The sequence below is a fragment of the Ascaphus truei genome, chromosome 1, assembly GCF_040206685.1.
Source record: "Ascaphus truei isolate aAscTru1 chromosome 1, aAscTru1.hap1, whole genome shotgun sequence".
NCBI lineage: Eukaryota > Metazoa > Chordata > Amphibia > Anura > Ascaphidae > Ascaphus > Ascaphus truei.
Window position 1 is genome coordinate 444,265,068 of NC_134483.1, and position 16,763 is coordinate 444,281,830.

Consider the following 16,763-nt stretch of genomic DNA (forward strand, 5'->3'; position numbering starts at 1 on the left):
ACACGCTTAACCAGGGGGTGCAGCAATGATAAAGTATGTGGAATTAAGGCTGCACCTTCAGTAATACCACCCCCAGAGAATATATAACTAATAATAATATAAGTTTAACTATAGTATTTTGCACCTTGAGCAGGTTCTGTTTTTTTGTTGTTGTTTCTTACGGTTAAAAACAGGCTTTTCTTAATCCCTACTGTGTGTAGTTACCATGGTAACCTCACACTGCACTGAGCTCTAGCGAGAGCTCCATTTTGACCTCCCCGGACATATTGAGGCCAAAAATCCCCATACAGCAGACTTGAATGGCGATTGTCAGGCTGAATGGCTGCTACAGCGTATACCGTATAAACCAAGGCAATTACTATTTCAAACACTTCTATCTCCTAAATGGAGCGGTGGAAAGAGCAGGAAAAGGTCTCATAGATGAAAATTCTATATAGTCTGAAGTGGCCGTTGGCAACCAAAAATCCCCATTGCGTTCTGTGGCTATTTTTGGCTGAAAACAGCCCGAACGGCCACTTCGGACTATATAGAATTTACCTTTTTAAAGTAAGTAAAAAACGCGATCAGTACGGACTGCTGCTCTTTAACTTGGTTTGTTTCTTTTAGGACTTTGCTGCTTATCTGGCATTCTGTGGAATTGTTCTGCACAACGCACAGATGTATGAGACTTCACTGCTGGAAAACAGGCGAAACCAGGTATCCTTATCCATGCAATAGATGCTGTGGCGTATCATAGGATACGTTTTAATACCAGCAGGGATTGAGGTATATGGCATTATATTAATGACATTTGTAGCAGGGAAGTGGTAGAATAAATGAGTGCCCTTGAAATTAGGGTTATAAATATTTGGTTTTGTGTCAATAAATTCTTTACAATTACAATGAATATCAAAATGTATAGAAATCTTATTTCAAGGCTGATAGGGCACAGCATTGGACCACCATCGGTATAAATCAGGGGTAGCCAACCCCCGTCCTCAAGGGTTACTAACAGGTCAGGCTTTCAGTATATCCCTGCTTCAGTCTTCGACTGAGCCACCCAATTAAGCCACCTGTGCTTAAGCAGGGATATTTTGAAAGCCTGACCTGTTGGTGGCCTTTGAGGACTGGAATTGGCCACTCCTAGTATAAATCCTTCAGCCTTGTAGAGACAGTGAGTGTACAGTACATACCTAGTTTTACCTAGTATTTACCATAAAGTCCCCTCACAAAATGAAGATTTTCTTCTTCTCAAGGTCTTTACACATTCTTTCACACACGTGTTTTCCCTTGCAATTTCAATCATGACATCAATGTTTCATTTTCTATTTTCATTTGGAAAGCGAAGCATCACAGCCTCCAGCAACTTGATGGCCCAAATTTCATTAAACAAACTGTGTGCGGTTACAGGATTCTTGCTTCCCACTGCTTTCCAGGAAGTGAGGCGACTTTGTAAACAGATTAAAAGACGAGATCCAGCAAGTGGAAGAACAGAGCAGCAGGTCATGGCATTTTGAAAGCTGTTTGTAAGCAATGTATTAAAGAAGCGTCAGCAGAATTATCACACGACTTTGCGACTTCCTTATCCGGGTCTCACTTTATCCCGTTCTCATTGTACTAGATACCTCTATTGTACTGTATATGAGCCAGTCAGATGTATTGGCAAGGAATCACAAATTTCAAAGCCCGGGATCCAACACACTCATTAGCATAAATTGTCACGGTAGACCAGAACTTTTAACACCAAAATACCTGGATCCTTTGATTGAGCAAAGCAAGAGATAAAATAAATTGTGATTTATTTACAGAATGAACACACACAGCTTAGTTTACAAAAAAAACACTTGAAATACACTTACTGGGATGGGGTAAAACGAAATATTCTATTCCCGGAACAAAATCTTTAGAAATAGAGTTTCTAGACACAATTTCCCAGGAGCGGGAGTTGTGCTCAAACAGAGCCGAAAACAGTCTTTGGATAGTGGCGCGTCTCGCAACCTCTGTTTCTCCTCCGCAGCTGCTTACTTCGTTCTACCGCCATAGAATTGGTTCTGGATTCCTTAGTTCTTTCGAACTCTTGACTTGAGTTACGATGGTATAAAGTTTAAAATCCAGCTTAGATTAATCTGATTCCCAATCGGCTGCAGGGATTCTTATGCAGTAAAAATCCCTATCTGTACTCTCTGCAGCCAATCTCGTTCGTGGGAATAATATTCCCACCTATCCCAGAGTTGCCCATATTTGGCAAAACCTGGCAGAGGGCTTTTTAGTTTGCTAAGGGCATGCGCGAACCTCGCACTTTTGCCGCTTAGCATACAAGACCAAGCACTCTTACCTGACAACATTTTGTCTGAGCTGGCCGGACATCTGGGCCATTTGCCCGGACATTTACTAAAATTGGGATACTTGCATTTCCCCTACCCACTTCACACTTTAGTTGGCTAAATCTTTTCAACTACGGACTTTTCCAGACCCGGTGGAACCATGCCAACAGGGGGGTCTTAAAAGTCAGAGTTACATATGCATTGCTCCCCTTGCAGGGACTTCCTGCTATACACTTCTAAAGTACAGTAAATACAACTTAAGTGTTTCCCTCTGTTCCGGCCGGCTGAATGAAAATCCCCTTACGCCTATAAGGTTGGAACAATTAAAATAGGGGGACTTTCATTCATCAATTTTTATATAACTTTACAAAAATTGCGTTATAAACTTTTTCATGATTTTACCCAACCAGCGCTCACAGGAAATCTCAGCGCGCTAGGACATTCCTAGCAGAAGTTAGCTAAAAGCCGTGCACTGTGCTGTGGGCTGCTGGGTTTTAAAACCATTTTTCCTTTGCACGGTTAAAGGGAAACACTGCTACAGTAATACATTTCCTAGTTAGAAATACATTATTCTCGCCACCTTATACCTGGTGGGAGACACACAGACAATTTTATTGCAATCACAGTGTTACTGCCCTTACTGGGTCGCAGAGCTGACAATCTACATTTCCCCAATAAGGCTCAGGGGCACCCAGCCGGGCATAATACAGCTCAACCCCGTTATAGCGCGATCCGTTACAACGCAAATCCGCTTATATCGCGATGCAAGCGTGGCTCCCAATTTTCGTATTTATGAATACTTTACAACTCGGTTATTGGTATCTTAAATACTTTATTGTACAATGCATACAATGGTACATTATTTCTAACGCGATCCGCTTATAACGCGATGTGATTCTTTGGACCCCAAGCACAGCGTTATAAAGGGGTTGAGCTGTACCTTTATTTACTGGCCTGGGTACCCCTTCACATCACATAAATGGGCTATGAATGCTTCATAGGGAAGTCGGGAGTGTGTTGTAAAGGAATAAAAAGCACAATATGAAGAAACTGCCGTAGATCAGTGGTTGGTTCAATACTACCCTTAGTACAAACTCTTTGAAAATGAATCTTCTCTCAGATATGTATGTTATATTAGGGTTGTGAGAGCTTTGCTTCTATGTCGCAAGTTTGCTAGTGTATGATCGTGTTTTAAATTGTGTTGTTGACCCAACCCGGATCTGTACCACTCCATCTACTGATGGAGATTTTTGGGTTAAAATTGCTGTGTCTTGGATAGCTGTCAACATGCAATATTGTATTTCGATGTTACTCAGTCAGGAAAAGCTATGGGCTTTGTTTATCAAAGTTTCCCGGCTGTAAAACTAGAAGGAAAATAGCAGCATTTTATCAAGGAAAAGGAATACCTTGTAAGTAATAGTGGGTTTGTGCTTTAATCTGATGCTGTTTTTTCCCCTTTGCGTTAGTTTTGAAGTGGAGGCCTTAATACTTAAACCAACAAGTAAACAGACAAAGAAAAGTATACTTTTGTTCTGCATGATCACACATGAACTGTACAAAGCTTATTAGCCATGTGTCTTTAATGAAGGTAGTTGAGTTTATATATCTGCCAAGGGGGCTGTTTGGGGAATTTTTGGTCCAAAATCTCCATAGACTTTAATGAGTATTTTTATCTGATAAACAGCCAGATCGGATGCTTCCACGTACAGTATACAGTTAGGTCCGGAAATAATTGGACACTGATACAAGTTTTGTTATTTCGGCTGTGTACCAAAATAAATTCAAGTTACAGTTAAATAATGAATATGGGCTTAAAGTGCAGTCTATCAGCTTTAATTTGAGGGTATTCAGATCCAAATTGGAGAAAGGGTTTAGGAATTACATCTCTTTAATATGTAGCCCACTCTTTTTCAACGGACCAAAAGTACTTGGACAATTGACTCAAAAGCTGTTTCATGGACAGGTGTGGGCTATTCCTTTGTTATTTCATCATCAATTAAGAAGGTAAAAGGTCTGGAGTTGATTCCAGGTGTGACATTAGCATATGGAAGCTGTTGCTGTGAACCCACAACATGCGGTCAAAGGAGCGCTCAATGCAAGTGAAACAGGGCATCCTTAGGCTGCAAAAAAAAGAAAATCCATCAGAGAGATAGCAGGAACATTAGGAGTAGCCAAATCAACAGTTTGGTACATTCTGAGAAAAAAAGAACGCACTGGTGAGCTCAGCAACAAAAAAAGGCCTGGACGTCCACAGAAGACAACAGTGATGGATGATCGTAGGATCCTTTCCATGGTAAAGAAAAACCCCTTCACAACATCCAGCCAAGTGAAGAACACTGTCCAGGAGGTAGGCATATCATTATCCAAGTCTACCATAAAGAGAAGACTTCACAAGAGCAAATACAGAGGGTTCACCATAAGGTGCAAACCATTCATAAGCCTCAAGAATAGAAAGGCCAGATTAGACTTTGCCAAACAATATCTAAAAAAAATCCAGCCCAGTTCTGGAACAGCATTCTTTGGACAGATGAAACTAAGATCAACCTGTACCAGAATGATGGGAAGAAAAAAGTATGGAGAAGGCTTGGAACGGCTCATGATCCGAAGCATACCACATCATCTGGAAAACATGGTGGAGGCAGTGTGATGGCATGGGCATGCATGGCTTACAATGGCACTGGGTCACTAGTGTTTATTGATGATGTGACAGAAGACAGAAGCAGCCGGATGAATTCTGAAGTGTATAGGGATATATTGTCTGCTCAGATTCAGCCAAATTCAGCGAAGTTGATTGGACGGCTCTTCACTTTACAGATGGACAATGACCCAAAACATACTGCGAAAGCAACCCAGGAGTTTTTTAAGTCAAAGAAGTGGAATATTCTGCAATGGCCGAGTCAATCACCTTATCTCAACTCGATCGAGCATGCATTTCACCTGCTGAAGACAAAACTTAAGGGAGAAAGACCCAAGAACAAACAACAACTGAAGACAGCTGCAGTAATGGCCTGGCAAAGCATCACAAAGGAGGAAACCCAACGTTTGGTGATGTCCATGCATTCCAGACATCAAGCAGTCATTGCCTGCAAAGGATTCTCGACAAAGTATTAAAAAGGAACATTTTATTTATGATTGTGTTAATTTGTCCAATTACATTTGAGCCCCTGAAATAAGGAGACTGTGTATGAAAATGGTTGCAATTCCTAAACATTTCATACGATATTTTTGTTCAACCCCTTGAATTAAAGCTGAAAGTCTGCACTTCTATTGCATCTCGGTTGTTTCATTTCAAATCCATTGTGTTGGCGTACAGAGCCAAAATTATGAAAATTGTGTCAATGTCCAATTATTTCCGGACCTAACTGTATATAATAAAGCTCTATGTTGTGCTAGATGTTTGTATGGGATAAATTGACACAGGATTTGATTTCTCTTATGCTTTTCCTAACTCCTTTGTAACTTTTTTTCTGCCAGAATCTTAACACCACAAGTTATAGGATTCTAACATAAATGTAATGGCAAAAGGGCTTTGATACGTAAACCACAATATACAGAAATCAATATGTTTGAAAGATTGCCTTGCGAAGTCGGTTTTTAGCATCACAACTGGCCACAAACCAGCTATTTAAAAGTTTTTTGTTTTTTTATAGTTTAGGGCTGAATTATCATGGACTTGCTTTGTTAATTTAATATGTTTGGAACATCTGTTTGCATTTGTTTCAACTGCCAATAATTGCCATTACACTAAATGTGTTTGCCATTAGTCATTTTGTTGATGATGAGATGTTTTTCTGCAAATGGATCTCTAGACTACTTCCATGTTGCACACATGCAATGAATGGGCTTGTACAATAAGACTTACTGTAAAAATCATTATGATTATAAATATTACTTTTCTGTTTTGGTAGTGGCTAACTTATCTGAGCTTGATATAACTCCACTCCCCTATTGCCTCATTCTTTTTTTTTTTTTTACATAGGTACTTCTTGACCTTGCTAGCTTGATTTTTGAAGAGCAGCAGTCATTGGAGGTCATCTTAAAGAAAATCGCAGCGACTATTCTCTCGTTCATGCAAGCTCAGAGATGCACCATCTTCATAGTGGATGAAGATTGTCCTGTGAGTAAAGAGTAAGGTCTCTCTTTTTTTTAAACTTGTATTTTATTGTTCTTTTTACACAAGTTATTTTTGGGGTGGGAGGGAGAGGGTACAAAAGGAGGAGAGAGGGAATGGGGGTGGGGATATATTTCCATCTTTGCTTTGTTTTCAGTACATCCAATTATACTTTGTTACTCTTGTATTTACTTTTCGGCGTGATTCATATTACAGTTTCATAGTATAGCATTGGAGGAAAGATTGTTGAGATTTATTAATCACTTGTTTCCCAGTAAATCATCCACAGTCCCCATATTTTCAGAAAAGTTTCGTATCCTGAATTAAACTGGTAAGTTTTTCCATTACCATAATATAATTTATTTTTTATAATCTTTTTTTTAAAGATTTATGCAGAGAAAGAGAAATACTGTATCATACTGTAGCTTCTTGACAAAGCACAATACTGCAGTTTACAAAATAGAGAATACTCCCCAAAAACAGAAAGCATTCACAATTAAGTATGTCATCAGGCTAAAACATTAAGGGCTGTATTACTTAAGCAGTCTTCTGTATAAGATACGGTCTGGCACTGGACTGGAATGTATGGTGTTCCATTTTAGGATAATGCCTAATGCTAAATATAGTCCGAAAATAGCACAGGAATTCTTAAGAAATACAAATGTGTGTACTTAGAATGCCTGATGGTTTTATAAGCCACTTTCCATGTCATGGTTAAATCAAATAGATCAAATGAAATGTTACTTCTTATGCAAGAGAATAATGGAAGAAGGGGATGTAGCTTGCCATGATTTGTGTGATATGTATGGGTGTTCAAGGCAAAATAAACAATAGGGTTTCCTCCCTTTTTCTATGAAATCTTGAAGGGCTCTCATGGATCACGGTCAATATTTATTACAAAATTCACAATTTTTTCCTGTGTAATGCACAGTCTCATGCTACCTGAGCCTGTAGAATATTAGAAAAAGTATGCATTCCAAAACAAATGACACAGAAAAGACATCAAACCACTGATAGTATTCCCCTTTGTTACAGCCCAAACATTAGTATAAAACAAAACTCAAAATTGGCAAACTTGGAATGTATATTTAAAGGAGTGTATAAAGCCTAACAAAATGATGAAATCAGCATTTTGGATTGTTCTGTTGGAAATATATATACAGTATAAAAGACACACTACAGTATATGACTAAATTGCATTTATGGTCTGCATTCTGGTGTGTTGTGTATTTATATTTAAATGTAATTTTATATTTAAATATTGTTCCTATATGGGTATTTACATTCATACCTAGGAGTGTCTTTACGACATTTTGGGGCTTGATTGTTTATACCATATGTGATTATTATTATTATTATAGTTATCGTGTCTTTTTTGTGTTTGTTTATTTAAGTTAACTATAATCTCTATACTGATCTATTTAGTATCACTAATAGATCAATTTATACAAATATCTTTTGATAATTTGAGTTTATTTATTTATTCATTATTTACGAAAGTTAGGTTTATTTACTTTTTAATTTTGAGAATATATGTTTTCATAGTATTTTTCATAATTGCTTGCTTTACATACTCGGTTCTGTGGTTTTAAATGTGTTAGTGTGTAACGATATACAGGTTATATATCAGCAGTTTTGGTTACACTTTAGAGTTTTTATGTTAGATTAAAGATTTCTTTGTTTATGTTATTTGTAATTATGTATCAGCTGTGTCTGTGGTTTGTATACTGCCCTATGAGTACTGCCGCCCTTTTTTGGTAATGTGTCTCCTCATTCATTAGCGATCAGGTGTGTAATTTTACTGCACACCAATGGGGATGTTTCTCAATGATCCAATTACGGAACAGGCAGTGCTATATAGAATAGCACACAGACGCTTTACCACTTACTCTTTGACAAAGTCCCAAACGGGATGAAACGTGTCAGAGTGCGCTTGGTTATGTAAAGTTGTCCGTTTTTTTTCCCATTAAAATAACATTTTTCATTAGCTGCATTTGGTACTCTTTTGCTGTGCACCGCTTTTTTTCTTTTGAACTTTTTCTAGGATAATGATTAGGCTGGCATATTAGGATAATGATTAGGCTGGTATATTAGCACAAGGATTAGGCTGGCATATTAGGGTAATGATTAGGCTGGCTTTTTATGGTAATGATTAGGCTGGCATATTGAGGTAATGATTAGGCTGGCATATTAGGGTAATGATTAGGCTGGCATATTAGGGTAATGATTAGGCTGGCATATTAGGGTAATGATTAGGCTGGCATATTAGGATAAGGATAAGACTGGCATATTAGGGTAATGATTAGGCTGGCATATTATGGTAATGATTAGGCTGGCATATTAAGGTAATGATTAGGCTGGCATATTAGGGTAATGATTAGGCTGGCATATTAGGATAATGATTAGGCGGCATATAAAGATAATGATTAGGCTGGCATATTAGGATAATGATTAGGCTGGCATATTAGGATAATGATTAGGCTGGCATATAAAGATAATGATTAGGCGGCATATTAGGATAATGATTAGGCGGCATATTAGGATAATGATTAGGCTTGCATATTAGGATAATGATTAGGTGGCATATTAAGATAATGATTTGTCTGGAATATTAGGATTATGATTAGGCTGGCATATTAGGATAATGATTAGGCTGGCATAGGATAATGATTAAGCAGCATATTAGGGTAATGATTAGGCTAGCATATTGGGATAATAATTAGGCTGGCATATTAGGATAATGATTAGACGGCATATTACGATAATTATTAGGCTAGCATATTAGGATAATGATTAGGCTGGCATATTATGGTTCCGTTAAGGATTAGGCCGAACAAGTCTTTTTTAAATTCTGCTTCCGGTTAAAAAGACTGATGAAGTCTCTTTTTTTACTTGTTTGCTGGTTAAATAAGGCTGAACAAATGCCTCGCTGGGTAAATAGCATCCAACTTTTTTTTAACCCTTTGGGTACCCAGGAGCCCCATGATGCAGTGCCTAAGGTTTTTTCAGTTGAGTTTGCAATCTGCGTTCCCATGAGCGCAGGACACAGTCTGAAGGGAAATGGAAGAGGAGGAACGTGCTTTGCCAGAGGCAACTCAAAGCATTAGACATGCCAAAAATGTTAAAAGCTAGAAATGTTATATTTTTTTAAGTGTGTGTGTGACTAAGCTATTGTAAGAAAGAAACTATTCACATGTCCTCCATTGTCATATTTGAACATAGAATTCTTTATCTTCCCTCATTCATTTTTCTGTTTTTTCTTTCCCTCTTTTCTACCTTGCGGTAAAGGCATTTAATACGGAGAGATGATGACATATGTGTTTTTTTTTTTAAATACTTTTGCAGGACACCTTTTCCAGTGTATTCCATATGGAGTCTGAGGAATTAGAAGAGTCGGCAGATGCTGCAAAAAGGTCATTAACCTGGCAATAAACACAATGAATAATGAAAGGCATCTTTTGTTTGATAAAAGCAGAAGATGTCTCTGCAGCATTTTAAGTTTCAAACTTTGTCCTGAGAGTTTTTTCCAAGCAAATAGCCAGGTAGTTGTAGCTTTAAGTGCGAGCTCCAAGTTTTGGACAGGACAACATCAAACTTCCTTTGTCTTAGTTAAGAAAACATAAGGAAAATACAGAATGTAGAAGGTTATCATGCACATCTATAGGAAATAACTGAATTGTCAAGGTTAAAAAAAAAAGTACTAGATTTGTCTCATGGTGATACAGAGTTTGTTTAGTTGCTCAATGAAGAAAAACAGAAAATTCAGGGGGGAAAAAGTGTTTAGCAACAGAAGAATATCTGAAATCAGTGTAAGATCTTCTGTGCTCAACATTATACAATGCACCTATCACCTGAGAAAGACCATTATACTTTGAATCCTACATATTTACATGTCTTTGTGTTATGGAATGCAATTTAAATATGCTATAATTGTATATAGTCAAATTTTAAAAACACAAATAATCATCACTTAAAGGGTTAATTATCTATGCTTTGGTGTCATCTTAAAGAATAAGACTTCTCAAGAACCAGGGATCTCTTACTGTAGGAATGTTGCAATCATGCGCTAGGAGACTCCATAATTGCCTGGTCCTTCTAATACTGCCCCCCAGAAATCACCCAGCAGGTCTCTGCCCCGACTCTGGTGCAGCTGTAGTAACCGCAGGGATTACTTAAACTCTTCCTAATGCTGAGTCCCCACTGGCACTGACCACGCTCATGCTTGAGAGTGGGCTATGAAGGGAGAGGGCATGTCATTGGCTGGATCTGGGCTGTGTGTGTATCTGTGTGTATGTGTGTGTGTCTCTGTGCCTGTGTGTCTCCATTCTCTCCCTCCCCATTTCCAAAAATGGCAGTTAATTGTGCAAGAAAAATAAAATAAATAAAAATTGTGCAAAGAAAAATAAAAAACCTCTATCCGCTCGTCCCTTCCATCTCTCTCCATCCCCTCTTCCACCTCTCTCCATCCCCCTCCTTCCACCTCTCTCTGTTGCCGTCCCCCCCTTCCACCTCACTCCACTCAGCCTATTCTGCCTCTCTCCCAATTGGTCAGAGCAGGGACCCTGCTCTCCGCTCTAAAGACAAACTCTTTTGTCTCGCCAAGACCCAAGCTTGGGAGAGTGTGTGCCCGCGCATGAGCAGATGCGCGCCGTGAGCCGCGTGGGCGTGATTAACTTGTATAGAGGTAAGCGCGCCAAGCGCATAGCGCCGTCAGCGCCAGCGGGGACTCAGCCTTAGGCTTCCTGTGTGTTGCTGGCCCTGCCTCGTGCTGATTGGATCTCTGTGTCAGTGTCAGGCAGAGAGCACACAGGCGGTATTGGTGCTGCAGTTAACTTACATCTGCACTGGAGGATGTACGGACACTTCTGCCCCATGCCACTCTCCCATCATGCATATTGTATATATACAGGGCCGCCGACAGGGGGTGGGGAGAGAGCCGGGGACAAGTGTTGCAGGTCGGTGGACCGGCCGGCTGGCACTGGAAGTTGCCTGGGTCCCGGCTCTCCAACGCTGCAGATGTGGTCTCTCTACCTCCCTGTCCCATGCCAGGCCTCTCATGCTGGTGCACCACAACCCTCTCTAATACCATGACTGACATCAGATGCATTGTATGGAACCACAACCCTCTCTAATAGTACGTCTGACATCAGATACATTGTAAGGAACCCCAACCCTCTATAATAGCATGTCTGACATCAGATACATTGTAAGGAACCCCAACCCTCTATAATAGCATGTCTGAGATCAGATGCATTGTAAGGAACCCCAACCCCCTATAATAGCATGTCTGAGATCAGATGCATTGTAAGGAACCCCAACCCTCTATAATAGCATGTCTGACATCAGATACATTGTAAGGAACCCCAACCCTCTATAATAGCATGTCTGAGATCAGATGCATTGTAAGGAACCCCAACCCTCTATAATAGCATGTCTGAGATCAGATGCATTGTAAATTCTGTTGTATTTGGTACAATTTTCAAATGACATGAAAATTTCAGGGAACCCTTTAGGGAAGCCCAGGATACCCAAGGGTTCCTAGGAATCCCTGATGAAAAACACTGCTCTAAAGTCAGGAAAATTCAGTGTTCTCTGTGCAGAAGTACTGTAGATTGAGGGGTGGGGATTAGTTGTATTTAAATGCTAGGCTCCAGGTGCAGCCTCTTACTGTCTGTGTTTGTCTTTTCATGAAATATGTTACTGGACAATCCTCTGCCAAGGAAGAGGTTATTGTTATTTTAACCAGTTTATTGCTGAATAAGTTAGTTTGTTTTTCAATAATGATATTAATTATCTCCAGCTGGCTTGGCAAAATTGTTGCAATGAAACCTCATGTTTGTTACTTCTAAGAAGAAGAAAAAAGACACTTATTAAAATCATACTGTTTGGACTGGAAACTTGATCACTGTAAAACTATCGGATATGACCTTTTACCTCCTGCAGTGTGTGACTTTAGTATCTTTATGCAACTGCCAAACAGTGTTTATTACTGTGTATAATATTTGTCTAATGGTGACATCTGCAGGAAAAGTAAAGTTACTCTGGATAGCTTCTGAATAAGCTCTTCTTCAAGCAGAGACATCTTACTATCAATGGCAAAACTTGTCAAGTCAAGCAAGTCTCATTGACAGCACACAGATCTTTTGCTTTAGTTATGTAACTGTCAACAATGATTATCTACTTATGTAACATGCTTCTCATCGCATCTACTGTAATAATCACTGCTATATGGGATGTTCACAGGCACTTATGCGTCTTGCTGAATCTGCCCATTGCGAGGTCTCAAGGTGTTTTTGAACCACTTCATGAAGAAAATATGGCAAAAAATAAGTAATTGAGTATTGAAGAGTAAACACTGCAGTCAGACTGCTGGGGTGAAACGTAGTTGTTCAAATCATACACAGTGACTTTGTCAGTCCACTTTACTGTATATTGGTAAGTTGCGTAGTTTTTAGGTTGTATCATGAGCTGAAACATATCCTCATTTTCTGCTGATAACCTCAATTGTGAGGTTCCCTTGGAGCTGAATTGTGATACTCTGAGTTCAGGATTCTTCCAGTTTCTGAGATATATACTGTATGGTTTTCTTGCTAGTATCATAAGGAAAACCAAAATCATCATCTCTCAATGATATTGGAGCTTTCAATTGGCTATTGGAGAGAGGATAAGTCAGCGGCCATAATGCGTCCATTAGACAAGTATTCTTGTCCAGAAGATCTACAGTAACCCATGGTATCTTGGGAGCCAGTAGGTTCCCAGGGCTTTGAGTACTGAGATTCACCCTGGCTCCAGCAATGTAAAATAAAGCAACTAGCATAAACTTTAGAACAATCAGAGACCTAGCTTTACGATTCATTGTTATAGTTTTTTTATTTGTTATTTTCATTAGTATTGTAGTAAGGTACAATATGTTATAGAAAATACAAGTCAGAAGACTTGTTGGACAGTCAGTGTAGATATGATGAGTTTAAATTGCCATTTGGAAATATTATCAATTGTAACAAAGTTTGTTCTTTCTTTCTATGACAGGGAATATGATGCATACAAAATTAATTACATGTATGCTCAGTGTGTGACAAATACAATGGAACCACTTAACATTCCTGACATCTGTAAGGACAAAAGATTTCCATGGACAGTAAGTAAATAAAATGAATTAACGTAGACACATACAGTACTGTACAGTATATTTTATTTGTGTTTAAAAGTGTACTGTAATATCCAAAAGCTTCAGCAAACATATCAAGGCTTTTTTTTAAATCACTCTCTTAGGCTGCGCTTATAGTGCCCACGACAGCGACGCCGCCCGAAAACAAAACAATTGACTCTGTCGCCAGCGCTTATAGTAAGCGCAACGGCGACGGAGCGATGTCGCGTCTGGAAAATTGGTAGCGGGTTAAATTTGATTTTTCAGAGACTGTCGCCACATATGACAGCCTCCGAACCAATCAATCACCCTGTCGCCAGCGACGTAGCTGAAACTTAAAGTATAACTTTCGCTACTGGTGACATCATCCGTCGCATACACTATAAGCGCAGCCTTAGATTTCACTACAAAAAAGACTCCAGACAAAACATTTTCAATTATTTACATCAAAAATAGATGAAAGGGTGCATGGAAATCCCATGTGAATTTGTCTTAGGAGAATAATTACGTAACGGTCGATTTATCAAAGTCTCTTATGCAGCAAATCGTGCAAAGTTGGAGAAGGAAAAAAACCAGCACCAGATTTATCAAAGAAAATAATTTTATCAAATACAAAGACATTTTTTGCTTCTAAATCTGGTGCTGTTATTTTGCACAGCCTGGGAATGCTTCTTAGATAAATGGGCCTCTGGTGCTTGTTATTATCATGTTGACCGTGGTTATTGGATGCTGGTCATCCTAGTCTGCAGTTACAACATACAAAATGTCTTCTTAGTATGAATAATATGATGGACTTTTACTAGTAAGTGGCCCTTAAGTGGTATCTCTAATCTATACTTAATAATAGTCTGACTGTTGATACTTAGGGCCTTATGCAGTAAACAGCGATAAGCCACTTATCGCCACCTTATCGCCAAAAAAGCCCACTGCTATTCAGTAAGCCCCGATAAGTCGGCGATAAGACAGCTTTTCGGCTAATGTTTTTGCCGGGTAAAAAAACGCCAAACGTGCAGCGGGAAGCCACTTAATATCGCTTAGCGCCAGCTTGTCAAACTCGTGCTATTCTAGTAGCCCCAATTAGCTTATCGAGGCTAATCACCGATCTAGAATGGCTATTTCCTCTCCAAATCGTCTCACCAGGAAAAGTTGGCAGGAGGGTGGTGAGAAGCTGCCGATAAGCAGTGAGACGGCACTTAGGGAAAAAATGCATTTTTCCTGCATCGGATTGATGCCAGGCGACTCCGTAGCTGATACCCATTAATATCAGCACCGGAGACCACCGGCATCAATCCCATGCAATAAAAATGCATGTACAGGCAACTTCATTACCTTAGCGGCTAACCGCTAAGGCAATGAAGGGGTTTTAGGGACAACAGCAGCTTTATTGGGGACAGAGGGGGTGAGTGAAGGGGGTACTTGGCCTTTCACTGCCCCCCTCTGCCCCCAATAAACATTACAATATTTAATAACACCAATACATAACCCACTCCCTATACCCCCACATAAAACCATAAATTATTTTTTTATTTTAACACAGGATTGATAACATAAGCCAGCAGGTGTCCGCAGGTGGTGCCCACAGGTGTCTGGGGGTCCTCAGGTGGTCCCCATGGGTGTCTGTGGGCCTTCGGGTTGTCCCCTGAGGGATCCGGGGGTCCCCAGGTGGTCCCCATGGGTGTCTGTGGGCCCTTGGGTGGTCCCCATTAGTGTCAGTGGGCCGCAAGGTGGGTGTCCAGGGGCCCCACAAGGGGTCCCCGGGTTGTCTCCGTTGGTGTCTGGGAGTCCCCGGGTCATACCCACTGGCGTCTGGGGGCCCTCGGGTGGTTTCCATAGGTGTCCGTGGGCCCCACAGGGTTCCCCAGGGGTCCTTGGGGGGTTGCCTTGGGCGTCCGGGGGTCCTTGTGTGGTCCCCACGTGTCCCCTCTGGCCTACAGTACCAACCCTGTAGTAAAATAAATAAAGCTGGCATAAATTTCAATAAATACACCCCCCCACCAAACACATCATACAGTATAGTAATGGGCAAAATAACTATCATCTAGATATGGATAATAGCTCATTTGCCCATTATTACAGAAAACATAAGTCAGACAGCATAAATAAAGTAAATAAAAAACGTTCTACTTAAGGGGTTAACTCACCCTCCCCCACTATCCACCCAGAAGACCTAACCACCCTCCCCAGGCAACTACCTCCACCCATTCATTGGTACAGTGGGTACATCATGCTCATATAATATAGGCATGATTTAACACTATAGCAATAAATGGTGAAGCTACCAAAAAGCAGGCCCAAAATACAACACATTACATATAAAAATCAACACATTACAAATGCCAATAAACCAATTGATTAGCACAGTGGGTACATCATGCCCATATAATATGGGCATGATTTAACACTATGCCAGTCAATGGTCAATCTACAAAAAAATCAATCACCAACAATATCCAATGCATTCCAAACAATCACCAAATAAACAAGTAAACACAACAAAATTACAACCAATCAATTAATCAAATACCAAATTAACACCAGAATGAACTATTCCAACACCAAAACAAAACCATCAAAAAATAAAATAAATCTCCAAATAAACAACATTATTGAAAATCAAAACACCAAAAATAAACCACTATTCATTTTTCCCATTGCTGTACTGTATAATGCATTTGGTGAGGGGGGGGGGGGGTGTATTTATTGAAATGGATGCCATCTTTATTTATTTTACAACAGGGTTGGTACTGTAGGCCAGCGGGGACCCGTGGGGACCACCAAAGGACCCCCGGACGCCCACGGGGACTACCCAGGGACCCCTGTGGGGCCCCGGACACCCATGGGAACCACCCGTGGGCTCCCAGACACCCACAGGGACCACCTGAAGACACCCGTGGGGACCACCCGGGGACACCCGCCGGTCTATGTTATCAATTCTGTGTTAAAATTAATTTAAGGTCCGGGGTCCCCCTGCTTCCCAAGATACAGGCCCCGTTATGAGGTGCCAGTATCTCCTATGCATGTAAATGTCTCGCATTACTTGAACGGGACATTTCAATGCATAGGAGATACCGGCACCCCATAACGGGGCCTGTATCTTGGGGAGCAGGGGGTCCCAGGACCTGAAATCAATGTGGTTCTGCTACAATACACTAGTAATAGCATTTAAAGAATGTAGAAAAAATTACACCCAAGATTTGCGCAG

The 16,763-nt window shown here is 40.2% G+C and overlaps 1 protein-coding gene across 1 annotated transcript in view; it reads left to right on the forward strand.

Annotated features, from left to right (window-relative positions):
* Positions 1–16,763, forward strand: part of PDE5A (phosphodiesterase 5A) — a 137,220-nt gene that overhangs the window by 48,762 nt on the left and 71,695 nt on the right. Inside the window, exons 4-7 of the mRNA XM_075613667.1 lie at positions 607–696; positions 6,283–6,420; positions 9,760–9,827; positions 13,444–13,552. Of these exons, the coding sequence (XP_075469782.1) occupies positions 607–696; positions 6,283–6,420; positions 9,760–9,827; positions 13,444–13,552 (405 nt within the window). The remainder of the gene's footprint in view (positions 1–606; positions 697–6,282; positions 6,421–9,759; positions 9,828–13,443; positions 13,553–16,763) is intronic.